Genomic DNA, 24,257 nt, shown 5'->3' with positions numbered 1-24,257 from the left:
AACATTGGTAGTTCTTGAAGCTCTAAGTGAAAAGATACCTAAAAAAAAAATTCCTTAGCTTATAAGGGCAGATTTTTTTTTTGGCCTGGCCTGTATGTTGAAACTTACTTGAATTCAACTAAAATGGGTGAAATGACATTAAATGGCATTTCTTCTTAGTATGTGACAAGTTTTGTTTTTCCCCCATATTAAGAAATGCTCACATGCATCCATATTGCAAGATGTACTTCTAAGTAAATAGCAATTTTCTCTTTGCTCTTTCAGGCCGGAGCCGCAACAGAAAGCTCCTTTAGTTCCTCCTCCTCCACCACCACCGCCACCACCACCACCTTTGCCAGACCCCACACCCCCGGAGCCAGAGGAGGAGATCCTGGGATCAGATGATGAGGAACAAGAGGACCCTGCGGACTACTGCAAAGGTGACATGCCGAACATGTTGGTGTGGGGCTTGCCTTCCCCACTGGGCTATGTGGTAATTTGTTGGGGGAATGGACAAAGGGACAAGGTAGTGATGCAAATTGCTTAGTCTTCATTAATTTAGCCTCCTGTGTCATTATCGTTTTAAATTCTTAGGCCATTGCGTAGAAACTGATATCAGAAAATTTAAGTGATTGTAAGAGATAGAAAATACATATATTTGGACATACATATTCCAGGTACTTTCAAAAGGACTTAAACCTGTTAGAATTAAAGATAGTATACAGCAGGACAGTTAGAGGACATAATAAACCATCTAAAAAGAGCACTGGGCCAGTGTGGTAGCTCAAGCCTGTGATCCCAGCACTTTGGGAGGTCGAGAGGGGGCAGATCGCTTGAGTTCAGGAGTTCAGGACCAGCCTGGGCAACGTGGTGAGACACGGTCTCTACAAAAAGTGCAAAAAATTAGCTGGGCATGGTGGTAAGGTCCTGTAGTCCTAGGCACTTGGGAGCCTGAGGTGGGAGGAACGCTTGAGCCTAGAAGCAGAGGTTTCAGTAAGCTGAGATTGTGCTGCTACAGTCCAGCCTGGGTGGCAGAACCAGATCTTGTCTCAAAAAAATAAAGTACAATAAAAAAATAAAAATAATAAAAGAACATAGAGAGGAGAAAGTGTACCAGGCTTCTGAGGGGAACTGATGATAATTCTTGTGTACTGTATTTGACTTTCTGTTTTCTGACTGCTAAGGATAAAAGAAAACTATCCCTTTCTCTGTATAGCATTGAATTACATAGCATTCATTGTCTGTGGGAAGCAAGCATGCACATTTGTTTACAGAGAAAGATTCTTTCCTGGCATTGTACTTAACGAAAAAGACATTCTGTGGGGCTCTGCCATTGTATGATGTAGTGGGTTATGTTATCAGCTATGATTTCACGGAAGACATAGAAACTATTCAAGTGGAGTGTTCTTGTACTGATGCTTTGTAAAGACCAAGAGTTAAACTCCTAAAGGGCAAGCATGTTGTGTGATGAATATTAACAACAATATGGTCTAGACACCATGCTTTGTGTAGACCCAATTCTGAGAATCTAGGAGAAAGAGAAATGACTATTTATTCAGCTGCTTCGTTGTCACTTAACTTACTGATTTGGACATTAGTTTTCAGGAATTTGGAGCTCCTGAGCAGTGGGTGAGATGAATTTATTTGCTGCAGATTTTTAAAACTGTAAATCAGATTCTATATAGCATTAGAATACATGGCAGAAAATGCAGATATGTTCAGGACATAAAGCACTAATGAATTTTGGGGTATGTGTATCTTAATTCATCATTTATCTAGTGGGTGTAGGTCGTTTGTGTGTTGGTTCAGGAACCGTGTACATTTAGTTACCTGCTAAGAGGAAGAGAAAGTTACTGTGCTCCAAAAGTGTAGGAACTGATCTACTCTAACCTGATTCTTTCATAGGTGCACATACTTACACAGAGAATCAGTGTTTTCCTTAGAAAAGAGAGAGTAGATCTTACTTAGCATTTGTCTGAATAGTGGTTATGACCCCAAAGGTCTATGCAGTCTAGTAAAAGATAGAGCCAGTTTGAAAGGTAACAGGAAGGTGTTTTCCGTCCTCCCTTTATTCTGCATTTCTTATACTGTCTTCGATTTTGCTGCTGAGGCCCAGCATTAGGTTCATCTGTAGGAAACCGCCTTTTTTCTTTCCTTGTTTTTTCTTTTTTTTGAGACCGAGTCTTGTTCTGTTGCCCAGGCCGGAGTGCAGTGCATGATCACAGCTCACTGAAGCCTCAACCTCCTGGGCCTGAGCAATCCTCCCATCTCAGCCTCCTGAGTCCTGGGCTTGAGCAGTCCTCCCACCTCAGCCTCCTGAGAAATTGGAACTGCAGGCATGTGTCACCACCCCTGGTTAATTAAAAGTTTTTTTTTTTTTTTGGTAGAGATAGGGTCTGGCTAGAACCATTCCTTAAGAGCTATTCCCCTCAGCAAATAGGCTCTACCAAGCAGGAATGAAAACTGTCTCACTCATCTGGATCTTAAGTATTTGGGTCAGTAGATGTAACTAATGCTCTCATCCCCTTACTATCTCTGGGAACCAGCACAGCGGACATCCAAACCCCAAATAAAGGGCTCAGAATAAAGTATTCCACAGCCAGGGCTGATTCTAGGTAACATTCACTGAACTCTAAATTTCATAGAGTATTAAAGTCAGCATCATTATTAAGGTCATTAGAGACAGTAAGGTTCTCTCCTTATGCCCATGCCAGCCTCCCGAATTTGGTAAGTAACTTGTATCTTTAGTTAGCATTACATGTGACAGATGCCCTTCTATGAATTTTGTGGTATATTCCACAACAGTTTGTATAAGATTACTGACATATACATATTCAGGGAGTCCAAGGAATTGATGGGGAATGTCTGGAATAAGACCTGTGGCCTTATATCATTTTTTTGTTCTCGGATAAAGAGATAAGTCCCCTCACCCTCTGCCAGGACTGGTTGAGGTAAAATTACTAATATGGTATTTTATCATCCCTGAATACTTTAGTACATTTTACCTACAATCAAGTACATTCTCCTATAAATCAAAATACAGCCATCAAGATCAGGCATTTAGCACTGATACTTCACTACTGTTCAGTTCTCGGGCTTATCAGGTACTGCCAGTTGCCCAGTGTTGTCTGTTATATGTAATGAATCTGTGGCAGAATCGCATATTTTGTTTTCTTGTTTCTGTAATTTCTTTTAATTTGGAACAGTTCCTCAATGTTTTCCTGGCTTTCATTTCCTTGACATTTTTTAAGATTGTAGACCAGTTATTTTGTATGTTTCTCAATTTGTAGCCACAGTAGTGATGTTGTCTTTTTGCATTAAATCCTGTCAGATGGTACACAGGTTTGATTTATTCCATTGGAGTTGCTGCCTTCACTTGATCAAGATTATGTCTGCCAGATATCTCTGGCAGCTATTCTTTTCCCCTAGTAGTATGTTGTTGAGAGTTACTTTGAGACTACATATATAACCCATTCAAATATTTATCCCTGTCCCTGCCCCCACCCTGGGCTGGCTTTCTGTCTTAGATGGACTGATTAATTCATGGATCTCTGTGTTATTCAGTGGGTTATAATCAGTTACTCTCCTTATATGTTTTGATGCTTACATTATCCCAAATTTGGATCTTAGGAGCCCCTTCAGATTGGTTCTGTGTCCTTTTGAAATGCCTCAATCATTCTTTGATCGTTTCTTTTTTTGTTTTGTTTTGAGATGAAGTCTTGCTCTGTCGCCCAGGCTGTAGTGCAGTGGTGTGATCTCGGTGTGACTGCAACCTCCACCTCCTGGGTTCAAGCAATTCTCATGCCTCAGCCTCCTGAGTAGCTGAGACTACAGGCTCATGCCACCATTCCTGGTTAACCTTTGTATTTTTAGTAGAGATAGGATTTCACCATGTTGACCAGGCTGGTCTTGAACTCCTGACCTCAAGTAATTCTCCTGCCTCAGCCTCCCAAAGTATTGGCATTACTGGTGTGAGCCACCGTGCCCGGCCCTTTGATCATTTCTTTACCTTCAAGTGCAGTAGGATATACCAGGTTCATCTTGTATTTTTCCTATCTCAGCCTGGGAGTCTACTCTTTCCACAGAGAATCCTGCTCTTTTAAAAATTAAACAATAGGCTGGGCACGGTGGCTCCCGCCTGTAATCCTAGCACTTTGGGAGGCCAAGGCGGGTGGATCATGAGGTCAGGATATCAAGACCATCCTGGCTAACACTGTGAAACCCCATCTCTACTAAAAATACAAAAAATTAGCCGGGCGTGGTGGTAGACGCCTGTAGTCCCAGCTACTCAGGAGGCTGAGGCAGGAGAATGGCGTGAACCCAGGAGGCGGAGGTTGCAGTGAGCCAAGATCGCACCACTGCACTCCAGCCTGGGCAACAGAGCGAGACTCCGTCTCAAAAAAAAAAAATAATAATAATAATATTTAGAAAGCTAGACCTGGACATTAGGTGTGCTTATTACTTTTGGCTTGTCACTTTCAGATCTCAATACAGAGCTAGGAACACACACATATGCACCTGCTTCCTTTATGTTTATATTAATTTATATATTTACGTGTGTGTTGAAAGCCATGAGTTTATTAATCTGATACATCTAGTACCAGAAGATTCAGCCCAGTTTTCTTCCTTTCCATCTTTGTGGTTTCTTTCTCTGGTAGGAAGAGTCTGGGCTCTCCCCATCCTCATTGCGTTGACTTAGTTGACTGATTTCCCTGTATGGTATGAGTCACCAGTGGCCATCACTATGTCTCTCCCTTCCCTCCTCACCTAAGTTGTGGTCTGACATCCTTTGTTGATTGGCCCTGCCTCATGGCTTGGGATTGAATAGTCCAGGATGGGAAGGGGAGAGAGAGCTTTCCCAGGCTCATGGTGTGTGTTAAGTAATCTGAGGTATCATTTGTCTTCTGATATTTCAGCTCTTCCTCTTGTTTTCATTGACTTCATTCCTGGAGAGTCTCTGCCCTCAGCTACTTCTCAGTTTCCTCAAAATACGATTAAAAAAAAATCAGCAACAAAAGACATCACATATATTTCTTTTTAAAAGTAAAATTTGCTCATCACAGGAAACGTAGACACTGGGTTTGGACGGCAGAAGTCAGCTGTGATCCCACTACTCAGCAAGAGCTGCAGCAAGCCTTCATCGTATATGATTAGCTAGATTACATCTTAACTTTTTACCTCATCTGTACAAGTTTCCCTTATTTAAAATGTATGAACCCTCAGCTGTTTTAATAAAAGGATCCATATTTAAAGTTCTGATTTTGCAAAAGCATTGTTCATTGCTCTTGCATACTTAGCTTGCCTTGGTATTCTCTCTGGAGTGGGACTCTTCATTTCCTCAGAGCTGTGTTCCTACCCGCGTTATCTTAGATCTCCAAGAAGATTGCGGCATTATGGACTGGTTCCTGAGCCTTGCTTCAAAACCTGGCTGTGTTGCTTTGTAGCTCCGTCTTCTTGGACAGATTCTTTTCTCTTTAGCGTTTGGTTTTTCATCTATGATATAATTATGTTAATGTTAATACCTAAGATTTTTATGAGGATTTAAATGAAATACATGAAGTTCATAACAGTATCTGATACGAGGCTCTTAAGAAATATGAATTTCACTCTTCTTCTGTCCTATTGTTCTTCTTTCGGTGTGTTCCCATCTGTAGTTCATGCTATACCCATCAGTGCTGGCTCCCTTAGCTCCGTGACCATGTCTCATGTTGGGTGTGTTTCCTTAACCTCTGCAGAGAGAGCTGTCAGCACGGCTTATCTTTTTTACATATCACCTCTGTTCTGTTGTCTGGGCACAAGCTGTAGTAGCAGGCTGTGCAGTTTATTCAGATTCTGCTTCCAAGCCCTGGGGATTACCAGGATCAGGGACAGGGTCAGCCTGTAAACAAACACTGTCAGGAGGCCTTGTGTAATACATGCTTGTTTCATGAGTTTTAGCAAAAAAACCTGTGTCACAGCCAGACCTCCTCTTGTGGGAACATTTGTGTTTCATGTGGGGTTTTCAGAGGCAGTAGGGGGTGCCTGGTAAACGTTCCTAGGCTGCACTGTAAACCCCTGAATTGGAATCCTTGGGAGTGGGACTTAGGACTCCAAATATTTAACAAATTCGTCAGGTGATTTTTCTGCACATTGAACACTAAAGTCTGCTCCATTGTAAGGTCTGCGTGTATCATTTTTCTAAAACTCCAAGGATACAACCACATGAAGCCACCCTTCATACTATACTTGCAATGTAAGCGGGATCATTGCTTTGAACTACCTTATGTTCTTTTTCCAGAACCCTTAGCATATACCTGCTACAAGGATGTACTAAATGGTGACTCTAGGAACATCGCCTTGCAATATCAGGCTGCCTGTACTCGCTGTCCTCAGACATGAGTTTTGTTGCTCTCTTAAATCATTCTTAGATAAGTTGGCACCTTTGTACAGTTTTCATCTCTTGGATTATTTCTGGAGACATCAATAGCTGTGGTCTGACTTGGTATGAAACATGTCATTTCCTTAGAAATGCCTATATTCAACCTCTAGTCAGACCCTTTCCTTTATTACCCGCAGTATTGTCCTCCCCATTCCCAACTTATAGTGTGGACTTGTACATTTATTTCTCTCCCCATTCCCAACTTATAGTGTGGAATTGTACATTTATTTCTTTGTTCATGTATCTCCTCCTCTCTAGTCTGAAAGGTTCCCTTTGGTCAAGGCCCTGTAGTTTGTTAACTCCACTGCATTTGAGCCATCTACAATGCGGTACGTATTGTTCGTTTATAAAGGCATTTTCTCTAGTGTTGTACAGCAAGTAAGGAATAGGTAGAGTGTTGATGTTCGTATGGATCTGGGAAGGCATGTCAGCATGAGCAGGCTGGCATGCTGACTGGATAATCAGAATATAGGGCCTTTGTTTCTGCCTCACATTTTCTTAAAATCATCCATAGTGCTCCAGAGTACTTATCTCTCACACCCATTTGAGTGGCATACATTTCATACCTGTAAAACCTTAGGGGCAATATTTTGTTCAAAATACAGCATAAAATATTATAATTACACACTCTAGAAACATGTCGATGCGTTCCTTCCTATATACAGATTGCCTTTACCCAGGTGTGTCTGTTTTCCATCTGTGAAAACTGTAGTCTGGTTGAATTTTAATAACTCACAAAATTTACTGTTGGTGGCTATTCGCTGGCATTGGCATCCATCCTCCCTTTCTCCTTCCCTGCCTGCCCCCCAATCCTCCGAGTCTATGACTTTTTTTATTTTATTTTTTTTACAGCTTCATTTTTTTTTTTTTTTTGGAGACGTAGTTTCACTCTTGTCACCCAGGTTGGAGTGCAATGCTGTAATCCCTGCTCACTGCAACCTCTACCTCCCGGGTACATACAATTCTTCTGTCTCAGCCTCCTGAGTAGCTTGGATTACAGGCATGCACCACCATGCCCAGCTAATTTTTGTATTTTTAGTAGAGATGAGGTTTCACCATGTTGGCCATGCTGGTCTTGAACTGCTGTCCTCAAGTGATCTGCCTGCCTCAGCCTCCCCAAGTGCAGGGATAACAGGTGTGAGTCGCTGTGCCTACCCTGTTTTGTTTTTTAAGGGAAAAAAGCAGAGAACCTTAAAGCTGTTTTAGAATTGATATTTGTACAGTAAAAAGAATAACAGAAGAAGTATTTGTACAGCCAAGTAATGTTGGCTGTCTTATATCAGAGGTTCTTCACTGGGTGCAGTTTGGACCCCCGGGAGTCCAATTTTGAATGTTTGGAGACATTTGGTTGCCGTAACTGAGGCTGGTACTGGCATCTATTGGGCAGAGTCAGGGATGCTGCTAAACATCCCAGAATGCACAGGACAGTTACCCATAACAGAAATTATTCAGCTCCTAGTGTCAGTAGTGCCCAGATGGAAAATCTCTGCCTTAGAAATGCCTGTTTTTCTCTATTAAAATGGTGTCATGTGGCTCAAGTATTTTATATCTGTTCCTTTTGATATAAAGATAACCTTTCTTCATTCACAGTTCTTTCACTTAAAATCATTAATGCTGCACAGATACTTAATTCATTATGCTTTTCATTTATTAGTTGGCTTAATTTGGCTTACTTCAAGCCTTAAAAAGAAACCCTGTCTATCTACAAGAGCAAAGCAATAGATGCTCTTGAACCTATTACATAAGGCCTCATGACATTTCTTTTATGGAGACCAAGGAGTTTCTGACTCCTGATCTGTTGGTGCGTTAAATTGACAAGGATATTTATGATATAAGCTTTAAATAGCATGACAGGTGAATTCATGGTTTATTCATTGAGGCTTGACGATATGCAAAACGTTGTACTTTACTACAGGGCACATAGAGGTAAATGAGAAACAGCCCTACTTTCTAGATTATGGCCTCGTAGACTTTGCCACTAGAATATCAGCTACATAAGGGCAGAGCCTTGACCTGTCTAGCTTCCCTGTCTCCCCAGTAGAACAATCTGTGGCCTGCTGAATAGTGACTGAATGAATAGACTGCTCAAATAGCTTTTTTTCATCTTTCTAAGTGTGGTTCATTAATAATAAGTGAGAAAAGGGAAGATATGTGAGGACTTAAAAGGAAGAAGGTTATATTTGAATACAGGAATCAGAAGTGATGTTATAAAAAACTGAAAGGGGCTTTGTCAGTAAAGAATATAGGATGATGTTGAGAGTATGAGGCACTTCTCAGACTAAATCCTGGAGGCAGAGCAAGGTGTGAGAAGCCCTAATTGCTTGTGTTTTCCTAACAAATGGGGAAACTAAAAATTGATGGTAGAAGATTAGGTTTAAAAGCAGTTCGGGAGCATCTTGTAGAGGACAGAGATGAGTGTGAGAAATTTGTGGTGAAGTAACTTTAAAGCATCAGTTCAAAATATTACCAAAAATCCCCACAGAAAACCAAAAGAAAGCAAAGTAGAAACAGAATCCTGGTGTTATGATCTCTCCTCTTTTTAAAAAACATTTTTACCAGGCCAGGCACGGTGACTCAACAACTGTAATCCCAGCACTTTGGGAGGCGGAGGTGGGTGGATCACGAGGTCAGGAGATTGAGGCCATCCTGGCCAACGTAGTGAAACCCTGTCTCTACTAAAAATACAAAAAATTAGCCAGGCATGGTGGCACGTACCTGTAGTCCCAGCTACTCGGGAGGCTGAGGCAGGAGAATAACTTCAACCTGGGAGGGTGGAGGTTGCAGTGAGTTGAGATTGCGCCACTGCACTCCAGCCTGGGTGAAAGAGTGAGACTCCATCTCAAAAAAATAAAAATAAAAAATAAAAACATATTTAGCAAAAGAGAGTGCCAAAATGTCAGCAGTAGGGGGTAAACCTGGGGTAGTTTTTTGAAATACACTTTTATCTAGTTGCTGCAGCACCATTTATTGAGAAGACTTCTCCCCCGACCTGTTGATTTGCCTGCCTTTGTCCATCAGTAGACAGAATGTATGGGGGTTTGTTTGTGGACTCCACCTGCTCCATCCCTCTGTTGGTCAATGCTTGCTCTAAGGGTCTGGTTACTATAGCTTTGTATAGCACGCCTTGAATGGGTAGTGTCAGTCCTCCAGCTTTGTGCTTCTCTTCCAGGATTGTTTTGACCTGTCTAGATCCTTTGCATCTGTGTATAAATTCAGAGTCAGCTTATACATTATAAATTTTAGATATGCCTTAATAATATTGAATCTTCCAATCCATTAACATGGTATTGTGTCTGTTTATTTAGATCTTTATTGTTCTCAGAAATGTTTTGTAGTTTTTGGTGTGGAGGTCTGGCTCATATTTAATCTTTTTTTGACTTTTAAAAATGCTATTATAAATGACAATTGTATTTTGATGGGTTATAGAAGTGTAACTGATTCTTATGCACCGACCACATGGCCTGTAACTGTGCTTTTTGCTTATTTATTAGTGTTTGTGCCTGTGTAAATTTCTCTGCGTTTTCTCTACACACAATCATTTCATCATTTCAGTGCAAATAGAGGGTTTTCTTCTTCCTTATGATTCTTTATAAATTATTATTCTTTTTTGCCTCCTTCTTTTATGCATGAGGTTGAATAGAAGTGGTAAGAATAGACCCTGCTTGTCTTGTTTCTAATATTACAGTGAATGTGTAGTTTTTTTTAGATACCTTTATCAGGTTGAGATGGATCATATATTTAAATATAAAGTTAAAACTGTAAAGTTTCTAACAAAAAGTAAGAGAATATCTTCACAATCTTGGGGATAGGGTAGGATTTATTAGCGAGCATATAAGAAACATTAATTATAAAATAAATTCATTGAACTTAATCAAAATTAAAAACTTTTCCTCATTAAAAGACATTTTTGAAAATGAGAAGATCAGCTTCAGACTGGGAGAAGCTCTTTGCAATACATTTACCTGACAAAGAATGTGACTGGGAAGGAATTTGCAGAGTGAGGTTTTGGGAAAATGTTCTATATTGATTAGAGTATATATATTTGTCAAAAAGCAGGGAATCGTACACATAAGACCTTTGACTTTCATTGTATGTAAATCTGAATTTTAAAAAACATTGATAGTAGCTAGTTACATCTGGATTGTAGAGTTTTGGTTTTTGTCTTCTTTACCTCTTTGTCTTGGTTTTGTTTTCTGCATTGAGCATATATTTCTTTGTAAATATAGAAGAATATGTGCTTTTACTGCTGAAAGAAATCATAGATGACACAAACAAATGGAAACACATCCCATGTTCATGGGAGGGTAGAATCAATATTGTAAAAATGACCATGCTGCCGAAAGCAGTCTACAAATTCAGTGCAATTGTCATCAAAATACTACCGTCATTCTTCGCAGAACTAGAAAAAACAGTCCTAAAATTCATGTGGAACCAAAAAAGAGTCTGCATAGTCAAAGCAAGACTAAGCAAAAAGAAAAAATCTGAAGGCATCACATTACCTGATTTCAGACTATACTGTAAGACCATAGTCACCAAAACAGCATGGTACTGGTATAAAAATAGGCACATAAACTACTGGAACAGAATAGAGAACCCAGAAATAAACCCAAATACTTACAGCCAACTGATCTTTGACAAAGCAGACAAAAACATAAAGTGGGGAGAAGACACCCTGTTCAACAAATGGTGCTGGGATAATTGGCTAGCCACATGTAGGAGAATGAAACTGGATTCTTGTTTCTCGCCTTAAACGAAAATCAACTCAGGATGGATCGAGGACTTAAATCTAAGACCTGAAACTATAAAATAGAAGGTAACATCGGAAAAATCTAGACATTGGCTTAGGCAAGGATTTCATGATCAAGAACCTAAATGCAAATGTGATTAAAAACAAAGTTAAATACCTAGGACTTAATTAAACTAAAGAGCGTTTACACAGCAAAAGGAAGAGTCAGCAGAGCAAACAGACAACCGAAAGAGTAGGAGAAAATCTTCACAGTCTGACAAAGGACTAATATCCAGAAACTACAATGAACTCAAATTAGCAAGGAAAAAAAAAAGACAAAAACAAAAACAATCCCATGAAAAAGTGGGCTAAGGACATGAATAGACAATTCTCCAAAGAAGATATACAAATGACCAATAAACATGTGAAAAAAGGCTCAACATCACTAATGATCAGGGAAATGCAAATCAAAACCACAATGCGATACCACCTTACTCGTGCAAGAATGGCCATAATCAAAAAATAACAGAAGTTAGCATGGATGCAGTGAAAAGGGAACACTTCTACACTGCTGCTGGGAATGTACACTAGTACAGCCACTATGGAAACCAGTGTGGAGATTCTGTAAAGAACTAAAAGTAGAACTACTATTTGACCCAGCAGTCCCACTACTGACTATCTACCTAGAGGAAAAGAAGTCATTATACAAAAAAGATACTTGTTCACGCATGTTTATAGCAGTACAATTCACAATTGCAAAAATGTGGAACCAACCCAAATGTCCATCAGTCAATGAGTGGATAAAGAAACTATGGTGTGTGTGGAATACTTCTCAGCCATAAAAATGAATGAATTTTGCAGCAACCTGGATAGGATTGGAGACTATTATTCTAATTGAAGTAACTCAGTAATGGAAAACCAAACATCCCATGTTCTCTTACTCATAAGTGGGAGCTAAGCTATGAGGATACAAAGGCATAAGAATGACACTGTGGACTTTGGGGATTCAGGGGGAAAGGGTAGGAAAAGGATGAGGGACACAAGTACACACTGGGTTCAGTGTATACTTTTTGGGTGATGGGTGTACCAGAATCTCACAGATCACCACTAAGGAACTTACTTATGTAACCAAACACAGCCTGTTCCCCCAAAACTTATGGAAATTAAAAAAAAAAAAAAAAGCAGAAGCAGAAGTCGTGCTTTTAAAAGGAATCAGTGGGCTAGGCATGGTGGCTCACACCTGTAATCCTAGCACTCTGGGAGGCCAAAGCAGAAGGATCACTCGATCTTAGGAGTTCGAGACAGCCTGGGCAACATAGTAAACTTCATCTCTTTTTTTTTTTTTTTCTAAAGTGTTTTAACAAAAGGATAAAAGGAACCAGTGTAGGTTTTAAAGAGGGAAGTGCTATATTTAAGGAAGCTTAATTTGAAATTGTAGATGATTGACATTAAAGAGAGAAAAGATACAAGGAGCAGACAAAAGCAAACAATGTCATGGAGGTACTGTCTTTGTTATTCGGTAGTCTGTTGAGTATGGAGAGCAGTGACCAAAAAACCCACACACTTCTAAGTCCTGGAATAATAATAAGAATAGTACCTTCTGGGCATCATTTATTTTAGTGTACTCTGAATTATGAAAGTGCTTTTCTTCCCCTTCCCCACTGAGATAGAGTCTCACATTCTGTTGTCTAGGCTGGAGGGCCGTAGTGTGATCACGGCTTACTACTACTTCAACCTCCCAGGCTCAAGCTATCCTCCTGAGTAGCTGAGACTACAGGTCTGCGTCACCATGCCTGGCTGATGTTTAAGTTTTTTTTAATAGAGACAGGATCTTGTTATGTTGCCCAGGCTGTTCTTGAACTTCTGAGCTCAAGAAATCCTCCCGTTTCTGCCTCCCAAAGCGCTAGGATTGTCAACATGCCCGGCACATTTTAAAAATGTTTGTAGAGATGAGGTCTCCCTATGTGTCCCAGGGTGGTTGTCATTTCTTTTTTGCATTGGATATTGTTCGGCTATGAAAAAGCTCTGAGCCAAATGTGCAGCCCACCTCTAACAAGTGAACAGTAATTTATAGCATGCATTCTGTATCCTAACTTCACTGTAGCATTATTCTGTTTTACTTTTTCTGGGCTATTTTTTCTGTGCCCCAATTTCTAATTTTATATCTTATATTGTGGTTTTATAAGCTGCTTCAATTCCTTATAGAAAAAAATAATGTAACATATATTAAAACATCACATCATACCCCATGCATACAATTATGGCTTACTAATTAAAAATAACTTTTTAAACAAGGTGAAATAATGTTGGCATTATCAGTAGAAACAGTGAAGTCTCAGTTGGTTTGGGGGAAAATGTTGATGAGTTTGACTATTGATGGAAATATCAAGAAGGTGGTTAGAAATATGAATTGGAGAATCAGAAGAATCAGCAAGCAGGTGGTTTAGTAAAGAATTTAACCTTGCCTGAAGAGAGATCTGGCCTTTGTCCTTGGAGCCTTCCAAGGGCATAGAGATCTGGGTACCTTGGGCCACACCTGATAGTCTAACAGTGTGGCACGTTGAACCTGTGAATGGTCTTTGAGACCCCCAAACTCTGTGGTTCATGTCAGAAGGGAAGGCAGCTGGTGGACTGTGCCCAAACCTTACACAAATATTATAGATTTGATAGGTAAAACAGATCATATAATGGTTCGTAAGTGGATTTAAAAAAAAAAAAAAGGATGCAGAGAGTCTGTTCAGTGACAAGCCTTTGAGAAATTTAATGGAATGCAACAGGGAAAGGAACAAGTACAAGAAACAGACATAGCAGTCAGGGAGGTAGGAGAGCAACCAAGATGTGTGTTCATTTTGACCTGGAGTGGACCGAGATGGCAGCCGTGGTGTTGTTCTGAATGACACATTCCTGAATACATTCAGTTATGTAACCCAAAGTTTATACTGTTTGAATATAGATGGGCGGTCATACTTGCATTCATTCCAAATGTCAGTGGCTCTAGTCCTCACTTGTCAGCCCCTGCATAATCTGCCCTTGTGGATCTGGAAGTCCCCCGAGGGGGCACAGGATCCGGACCGGAGTCCCCAGGTGTGATCTGTTGTGATCCTCCTTCCTGCTCCTGGCCTGCTGCTGCTGGTGCTGCCATTACCCACTAAGAGAAAGCTGTGGCACCTGCCACAGGGCCGTCCCCACTGTACTCAGTGCCAGAGCACAGTTATGTGGCATGAGAGTGGTGAGAGACCAGTTCAGATGCCTGCAGCAGTCCCGGGCCATCACGCCACAGTGTGCCCACCACCCCTATAGCTAGTGGCCTCACCCACTAGTCCCTGAAGTCCAGTTTAATTTTTAAAAATTTGTAAAAAGAGTTATAGAAGAACTTTTAGTCACAAAAAGACCAAAGCCCGTGCCATCATCACACTCCTCAGATTCTTCGTTTTCTCTTTACTTTTTGGAGACAGAGTCTGGCTCTGTCACCTAGTCACTGCAACCTCCGCCTCCCAGGTTCAAGCAATTCTTGTGCCTCAGCCGCCTGAGCATCTGGGATTATAGGCATGTGCCAGCATACCTAGCTAATTTTTGTATTTTTGATAGAGACCGTGCTTTACCGTTTTGGCCAGGCTTGTCTAGAACTCCTAGCTTCAAGTGATTTGCCCACCTTAGCCTCCTAAAGTGCTGGGATTACAGGTGTGAGCCACTGCATCCAGCTGAGATTGTTTTTTCTTTGCTTACACTTTCTTCTCCTCGGCTGGAGCAGCTGCCCTGGACAGGGCAGGACCTACTGTTGATGCAGCAGCAGCAGCTGCTGGAGCAGGTCCACCAACCCCTACATTACGGATGAGTCTCTCGATTATCAACATTGGCCAGGGCGTTTGCCAACAAACCAGGCCAAAAAGGTTCAACATTTACACCACCTGCTTTAATTAGGGCCTTGATCTTACCCTCTTAAATGAGGTGACTCTGTGATGGTCACCTCATTCATCGTGCAGAATCAGGATAGAGTAGATGCAGGCGAACTCGGGGGCTGTGGTGCGGGCGAATGTGGGGCTGGTGCTGTTAGACGCAGTGCAAGTTGCTGGATGAAGTGAGGGCCTCTCCCCAGTGTGGCCTTAACTTTCCGGGAAGGACTGAGTCCCTTGGCAGCAGCTGGAGTCTGGGTTTAGAAAATGTCGACAATTAATGTGGTGGCTTCTTTGCTTGTTCTCTGTCCCTTCCTCCCTCCACCCCCTTAGGCTCACTGTAGCATAAGGGTTTTTTCCTTTTATGCTCCCAGCTAAAAGCTGGAACACTCTTGCAAGTCATTTTGTTAGTTGGGGCTATCCACTAATTCTCTTTAAGGGCCTAGGCATGTTTGATTCTTTCTTAGGATCTAAGGTAGTATTCTAAAAACATTTACAAACAGAACCTGTTAGGAGTAATATATTTTCTCTTTTATTTCCCATTTGGTGCTAATTTAAAAATGGACTGTATTCTTAGAGTTCGTTATTCAGATTTCACTCCTTAGTGTTGATGTTCTGGATTCAGTAGAATTGTTAAAATTTTTTCCTCTGTTTTGGATCCTGTTTTAACCTGGAATTGAAAAGAGTGAAATGAAGTAACGAAGTTCCAGATTTTGTTGGGGATTTTTTGTCTGGTTTATGTTGACTAGGAAGCAGTAATTGAAAACAGGCTATTTTTTCCCTCATACATTTTTAAAAATTGAGATATAATTTGCAAACATAATATTCTCTACTTTAAAGGGTACAATTGTGTGGTTTTCAGTATATTCACATAATTTTGCAACTCACCATTTTAAAATTCCAGAACATTTTCATCATCATTCTCCGAAAGAAATGACTGTCCATTAACAGTCAGTCCCTATTCTCCTTACCCCCCACAACGCTTAGCAATCACTACGTTACTTTTTGTCTCTATTCTGGACATTTCATATAAACAAACAATATGTCACTTTTTGTGTTTGGCTTCTTTTACTTACAATGTTTTAAAGATTCGTTCTTGTTTTACCATGTATTCGTTCATTCATTTCATGATTAATAATATTTCATTTTCTGGATGTATCACAGCAGTTCATATACATTTGGGTTGTTTTCACTTTTGGCTGTTGTGAATATGCTGCTGTGAACATTTGTATATGAGTTAAAGTGGACATTTGTTTTCATTTCTTTGGTATGTATCTAGGAATGGGAGTGCTGGGGTCATATGGTAACTCCATGTTTAACCACTTGAGGAACTGTCAGATTATTTCCCCAGATGGCTATGTCACTGTATATTCCCACCAGCAATCATATCTTGGTTATAATTTACTCACCTTTGTCCCTTTTATGTTTACTTTTTCTTGTGACTTACTTGCTTCTGTAATTCTATTATACTGAAAGAGTTTTACCTATGTTTTTAAACCTTTGATTGATCCTGTCAATGGCCTCTTCAGCTCTGCTTACTACACCATGCATTTTCACCATGAGCCTTTAAACCTGAGTGTCTCGTCAGACATCCACACCAAAATCCTTCCCTTGGACAGTAGTAATTTTGACTATGTTGGTAACACACTGAGATGGTGGTGGTCTTTCCAAGACTATATGGTCTGAGGTATAAAAAAAGAGTTTTTGGCTGGGCGCGGTGGCTCACACCTGTAATCCCAGCCCTTTGGGAGGCCGAGGCGGGCGGATCACGGGTCAGGAGATCGAGACCATCCTGGCTAACACAGTGAAACCCCGTCTCTACTAAAAATACAGAAAAATTAGCCGGGTGTTGTGGCGGGTGCCTGTAGTCAGTCCCAGCTACTCCGGAGGCTGAGGCAGGAGAATGGTGTGAACCCGGGAGGCGGAGTTTGCAGTGAGTGGAGATAGTGCCACTGCACTCCAGCCTGGGTGACAGAGCGAGACTCCGTCTCAAAAAAAAAAAAAAAAAAAAAAAAAAGAGTTTTCAAGACGGAAGGATTTAATAATAGCATTTAGTTTAAGCTAAATTTCAGTTTCAGGAAGATAAAAGCTGACAGGAACAGTGAACTACCTGTGGGCAATTCTCTAGAGACCCATGTGTGGGGCCAGTGATGAGTCAGGCAGATGTCGAGGTGAGGATATATTAGCAAAGCACAGCAGATTATTCAGTGAAATTTAGCAATGAAATGATTGTAGCTTCTAGGGAGTGGGGTCAGATTTGTGCAAGAAAAAGCATTTATTTTAATGTGACATATCTGAGCATATTTCTAGGCATAAGAGATAAGGTTTGAGTAGAGTTGAAAGGCCAGCAACAAAGGAATTAAATGAGTGATTTTTGGAGCTAATTGATCAGTCTTTTAAAGACTGAAGGCACAGCTTACCTGCAGAACTGAGGAGGGGGTTTTGCATAGCTGTTGTGGTGAGCAGAATAAAGACCGTTGTGATTATTGTTGTATAATAAATTATCCCCAAACTTAGCCTTAAACCACTTTCTAATTTTGTTCGTGATTTTATGTATCAAGAATTTAGAAAAGATAAAGCTGGGATGGCTTGCCTCATGGTATCTGGGGCCTCAACTGAGACATCTCAAGGGCTTGAGGTGGCTTCATGGCTGGGGACTAGAATTAACTGAAACCTCACATCTGGCCCCTGGGCTAGAAAGATAAACAACTAGGACATCCTTATGGAGTGCCTATCCATGCCCTTTGCATATGACTTGACTTTCTCACAGCATGGCGGCCTCGGAGCAGTCATACTTCCTACCTGGCAACTTAGAATTCCCAAAGGTAATGTATACCTTCCAGAGTGGAAGCTGTGTTCCTTTTATGACCTAGCCTCTGAAGTCACACAGTCTCATCCACTACATTCTTTTTGGTTAGAAGCACATCAGACACTCATTCAGATCCATTATTTAGAGTCCATTTCTTGATAGTAGAACATCAGAGTAGAAGGGATAGTAGAAGAGCAGGTAGTTGGGGAGATACTGTTTCAGCCTTTATTGAAGAACACAGTCCGTCAGAATACAGCAACAAGAAATCAATAAAGCAGCCATAAAGAATGAAATGATTTCCTCTGCAGCAACATGGATGAAGCTGGAGGCCATTATTTTAAGTGAAAAAACTTAGAAACTGAAAATTAGCTACTGCATGTTCTTTCTTATAAATGGGAACTAAACAGTGGGTACACATGGACTTAAAGATGGAAGCAGTAGATGCTGAGGACTCCAAAAGGGGCGAAGTTGGGAGGGTGGTGTGGCCTGATAAAGTACCTATTGGGTACAATGGTCACTATTTGGTTGATGGGTGTACTGGAAGCCCAAACCCCACCATTATGTAATGTATACACATAACAAACCTGCACATGTACTCCCTGAATCTGAAATAAAATTAAAAAAGAAAAAAGAACCCTATAAGCAAGGGTACTCTTCCTACTGTCAAATGATACAATATTCATAGAAACAGAGATTTGTGTAGTTTGAAAATACCTTATATAAATCAAGACGAAACCTGTATTTTGGAGACATTAAACCTAAAGTTGACTGATAAAGACATATTCGTCCCAGAGCCCGGGAACATTCTAGGGGAATAAAATCAATAAAAAGATGCAGACTTCCAAATATATGTAGTTATAGTTATATAGGTATAGTAAACCCCTTTTTCTAGGACATGTATTTATCTAATTCTCTTTTCATCTGGTGTGGATTATAAGCCTTCTAAGCCTAGAGTCTACTAAGTATGTCTAAATTGTTATGTTGGGTGCCTAACAAAGGAGTATGTACAAGTTGGTGCATGAGTTAGACTTTCTGATGGTGATTAAACTGGAAAGCATGAATTATTCTCGGATTATAAAACTCGGTGGGGCTTTCAAATGAGGCTCAAAAATCAGTTTTGTTTTCTACATAGAGACCTTTTACTTACTCTTTTTGTAGTCAGTTTGTCTCTAAGACCTTTTTTCTCTTTCTCATTTTTTAGAATAATTAAGAATGTCATTAGAGTAGTTTAGAGTTTAGATTATTTACAGTGTATTATGTTTTATTATTTTTTCTTACAGGAGAGCATAACATACGCCTGGGAATATATTTTCAGTTCTATGAGTCAGGCATGGATATGTGCTATAATATACCCTTGTACTCGGTGAACAGCAGAAGCCTGAAAATAACAATAGGTCCTAACCTTTGGAAGAAACTTAATTTTAGTTATATTTTGAGGTTGGAATGTGGATAATTAGGGCTTTTGGTTTTAAACAGCCAGAGAGCTGTTTTCTGAGTTATTTTAATTGTCAAACTTTTTAGTTACTAAGAATTTTGTCTTTTAGTTATAAATCTTAATTCTTTTTCTATTTTTTTTTATTTTTTCTTTTAAAATAAATCTCATGTCTTAAGTGGATTCTGATTTCTACTTTGACTCAGTTAAGACTTTCTCATTCTAAGATCAGTTGTTTCTTCAGTTCATAACTCAATATATTATACATTTATTTTTCCAAAACATAATTAAGTACCCAGAAATGAGCCCAAAGTTTTTGAGTAGATACAAACAACATCCAAGTTCATGTACTAAACCTCATGTTCTTTGTTCTGGAGAAAAGCCCTTTTGATGATCTCATATAACATCTACGCCTCCTTTGCCCACGAGACAAGGAGAAGGTTAAGAACAAGAAAGAATTAGAAATAATATATAAAAACTATCATAAAGTCCCAATACACATTGCAGCCTACATAAAGTGGTAAAATTCTTAGGCAGAAAGACCACATGACTTATTTTGCAGCAAAATGTTAGGCCAGAAGACACTAGAGAAGTACATTTAACATACTCAAGGAAAGAAAATGTGAGTCAAATATTTTACATCCAGCCAAACTGACCTTCATTTATACACATCTCATACAAACTGTTATATACATTTAAGCACTGAGGGAATATCATTCTTTTGAACACTGAAGGGAATTTCCAAGAAAAGAAAAGAAAAAAGTAAAAAAAAGCTTCTAGCGACCCAAATCAAGGAAGAGACCTGTATAGACATACAGACTGCTTTCATAAAAATGTGAAGTATACTTGAAAAATCAAACCTGTAGCCTTCCTCTGGAACACTTAGCTTACAGAATACTATTAAGCGTCTTAACTAGACAGTTAAATGGACTTAAAAGATCATGTATTTGGTTTCCATAGAAATTTAAGGGTAAATTTTATAACAACATGTGTTTTGAAGCAATGGTTTGGATTCTTCTGTCAAGATATCCTAAAGAGATAAATAGCTGTGTCTGGCATTATGTATGTAAGAAATAAAGGAAAAATGTTAGTAATAGACCAGGTGTGGTGGCTCACGCCTATAATTCCAGCACTTTGGGAGGCTGAGAGGGGCAGATGATTTGAGGTCAGGAATTCGAGACCAGCCTAACCGACATGGTAAAACCCCGTCTCTACTAAAAATACAAAAAAATAAAAATAAAGATTAGGTGGGCCTAGTGGCAGGAGAATTGCTTGAACTTGGGAAGTGGAGGTTGCAGTGAGCCTGGATTGTGCCACTACACTACAGCCTGCACGACAGAGAGAGACTCCATATCCAAAAAAAAAAAAAAAAAATTTGGTAATAGTGTACGTTAACTCTTTTTAGTTATGGAGTCCGAGATTTACAGGATATCAGTATACTTAAAATACATTCAGTGAAGTTGAACACTTAGTTGTATTTGTATATATGAGACAAAAAAGCTTGTTACCCAAATTACAGAGTCAAGTAAATCTCTAGATATAGCCTCTTAAAAACAGCCACGCAGGGCACAGTGGCTCACACCTGTAACCCTAGCTCTTTGGGAGGCCAAGGTGGGCATATCACCTGAGGTCGGGAGTTCGAGACCAGCCTGACTAATATGGAGAAACCCCGCCTCTACTAAACATGCAAAATTAGCCAGGCATGATGGCGCATGCCTATAATCCCAGCTACTCGGAGGCTGAGGCAGGAGAATGGCTTGAACCTGGGAGGTGGAAGTTGCAGTGAGCTGAGATCATGCTACTGCATTCCAGCCTGGGCAACAGAGTGAGACTCCGTATCAAAAAAACAAAAAGAAACAAACAAAAATATACCCACTAGCCATTTATGGTCTGATGTTAAACCATTATGCAATTGTAGGATTCCTACTGATCCCCAAGTGCATTTAAAATTGTGTTCTAGGCCGGGCGCGGTGGCTCAAGCCTGTAATCCCAGCACTTTGGGAGGCCGAGACGGGCGGATCACGAGGTCAGGAGATCGAGACCGTCCTGGCTAACACGGTGAAACCCCGTCTCTACTAAAAAATACAAAAAACTATCCGGGCGATGTGGCGGGCGCCTGTAGTCCCAGCTACTCGGGAGGCTGAGGCAGGAGAATGGTGTAAACCCGGGAGGCGGAGCTTGCAGTGAGCTGAGATCCGGCCACTGCACTCCAGCCTGGGCGGCAGAGCGAGACTCCGTCTCAAAAAAAAAAAAAAATAATAATAATAAAATAAAATTGTGTCCTAAAGTACTCTTGGTGTTGAGACATGGTTCTGGAGTGTTATAGACTCTAGAATGTAGATTAGGATTTTAGTTATTGGCTTGTACAGTAATGTGACTTTCATTTCCATTGTGGACTCTTACTCTTGAGGGTCTTTTCTGAAAAATCAGTATCAGTATATTTTTCATGCAGCTACAAACTTATAGCACTAAAATGACAAAAAAGATTACTCATAAAAACAGAGGAGATCCTTATTTGTATTTATATAATTTTCTTTGTCTAGAATTTGCTTCCAGCTTTGTAAGTGTATGGAGCTGTTAGTGAACTTTAACTTCTTAAATGTTTGCATATCCCATGATAGCTTGGCTCAGGATCTTATAAATATTATCACAGCTCAGTCTTTATTACTAGTTTGCCTTGAGTACTACACATTTTAATTTTATATTGTAATAGAAACATGATTTTTTTCCCTATACAGTTCTCTTCGCAGTGTTTTATATGGTACTACTTGGGATACATTTAGATTATTAGTATACTTTCCCTCCTGCTGGTCGTAAGAGATAAGGGGAAATCTTGTAGTATATACTTTGTTAATTTTTTCCTTACAAGTAACAAAGTCGAAACTTGCCAGGCGTAGTGGCTCATGCCTGTAATCCCAGCACTTTGGGAGGCCAAGGTAGGTAGATTGCTTGAGGCTAGGAGTTTTAGACCAGCCTGGCCAACATGGCCAAACCCCATCTCTACTTAATAAATAAATAAATAAATAACACAAAAATTAGCCGGGCATGTTGGTGCACGTCTGTAATTCCAGCTACTTGGGAGGCTGAGACAGGAGAATTACTTGAACCCAGGAGGTGGAGATTGCAGTGAACTGAGATTGTGCCGCTGCACTCCAGCCTGGGGAGTAGGACAAGACTCCATCTCAAAAAAAAAAAAAAAGGGGGGGGGGGGAACAAAGTGAAAAGTTTTGCACAAATCTGAAGGCTCTTCGAAGTCTGATTCAATGTACCATTCTTGTTTTCTTTCTTAGTCTCAAACATAGTTATTTATTTCACCTTAAACTGCTGTGGTTGTCCTCATGGTATCCTTTTTTACGTTAGGGCTTTCCTCTTTTTTGCTGTTAGAGTATACAGTCGATTTCTTTTTTTTTTTTGAGACAGAATCTTGCACTTGTTGCCCAGGCTGGAGTGCAGTGGTGTGATCTCCGCTCACTGCAGCCTCCACCTCCTGGGTTCAAGCAGTTCTCCTGCCTCAGCCTCCTGAGTTGCTGGGATTACAGGTACCTGCCACCATGCTTGGCTAATTTTTTTGTGTTTGTAGTAGAGATGGGGTTTCATCATGCTGGCCAGGCTGGTCTTGAACTCCTGACATCAAGTGATCCACCCGCCTTGGCCCTCAAAAGTGCTGGGATTACAGGCGGGAGCCCCCACGCCTGGCCATCTCAGTTGAATTTTAGCGTACATTTGGTGTTTGTGTGTGTGTGTGTTTAACTTTTATCTTAGGTTCAGGGGCACATGTATGTGCATGTTTGTTATGTAGGTAAACTGTGTGTCATGGGGGTTTGGTGTATGGATCATTTCATCACCCAGGTAATAAGCGTAGTGCCCTATAGATGTTTTTTTAATTCTCTCTGTTCTTCCACCCTCCATCCTCAAGTGTGCCCCAGTGTCTATTGTTCCCCTCTTTGTGTCCCTGTATTCTCATTGTTTACTTCCCACTTATACATGAGAACATGAGGTATTTGGTTTCTGCTCCTGTGTTAGTTTGCCAAGGGTAATGAATGGCCTCCAGCTCCATCCATGTTCCTGCAGCGGACATGATCTCGTTCTTTTTTTATAGCTACATAGTATTCCATGCTGTATGTGTACCACGGTTTCTTTATCCAGTCTACTGTTGATGGGCATTGCTTCCATGCCTTTGTCATTGGGAATAGTGTTGCAGTGAACATACACGTGCATGCGTGTGTCTTTACAGTAGAACAATTTATATTCCTTTGGGTGTATACACAGTAAGGAATTGCTGGGTCGAATGGTAACTCTGTTTAAAGTTCCTTGAGGAATTGCCACACTGATTTCCACAGTGGCTGAACTAATTTATACTCCCACCCGCAGAGTATAAGCATTCACTTTTCTCTACAACTTTGACAACATCTGTTAATTTTGTGACTTTTTAATAGCCATTCTGACTGGTGTGAGATGATGTTTCATTGTGGTTTCGATTTACATTTCTCTAATGATTAGTGATGTCAAGCAGATTTTTATATGCTTGTTGGCCGCATGTATGTCTTCTTTTGAAAAAAATGTCTCTTCATGTCCTTTGCACACTCTTTAATGGGGTTGTTTTTTGCTTGTATATGTGTTTAAGTTCCGTATAGATTCTGGATATTATACCTTTGTCAGATGTTTTGTTTGCAAATACTTCTGCCATTGTGTAGGTTGTTTACTCTGTTGATAGTTTATTTTGCTGTTCAGGAGGTTCTTAGGTTCCCTTTGTCAGTTTTTGGTTTTGTTGCAATTGCTTTTGACATTTTTGTCATGAAATCTTTGCCAGGTCCTATGTCCAGAATGGTATTTCCTAGGTTATTTTCCAGGCCTTTTTTTTTGGAGTCAGTCTTGCTCTGTCACCGAGGCTAGAGTGCAGTGGCACGATCTTGGCTTACTGCAACCTTCATCTCCCAGGTTCAAGTGATTCTCCTGCCTCAGCCTCCCCAGTAGCTGTAAAGGCATGTGCCACCACACCC

The 24,257-nt window shown here is 40.3% G+C and overlaps 1 protein-coding gene across 9 annotated transcripts in view; it reads left to right on the top strand.

Annotated features, from left to right (window-relative positions):
- The window catches only part of SRPK2 (SRSF protein kinase 2), a 296,676-nt gene that overhangs the window by 196,592 nt on the left and 75,827 nt on the right, over positions 1-24,257 (top strand). For all 9 annotated transcript variants that reach the window (XM_026446893.1, XM_026446892.1, XM_026446891.1 and 6 more), the window contains one exon: positions 265-419. In XM_026446893.1, coding sequence (XP_026302678.1) covers positions 265-419 — 155 coding nt within the window. The remainder of the gene's footprint in view (positions 1-264; positions 420-24,257) is intronic.

The sequence above is a fragment of the Piliocolobus tephrosceles genome, chromosome 8 (genome assembly GCF_002776525.5).
Source record: "Piliocolobus tephrosceles isolate RC106 chromosome 8, ASM277652v3, whole genome shotgun sequence".
In the NCBI taxonomy this organism is placed as follows: Eukaryota; Metazoa; Chordata; class Mammalia; order Primates; family Cercopithecidae; genus Piliocolobus; species Piliocolobus tephrosceles.
This window is presented reverse-complemented; position numbering and strand designations above follow the sequence as displayed.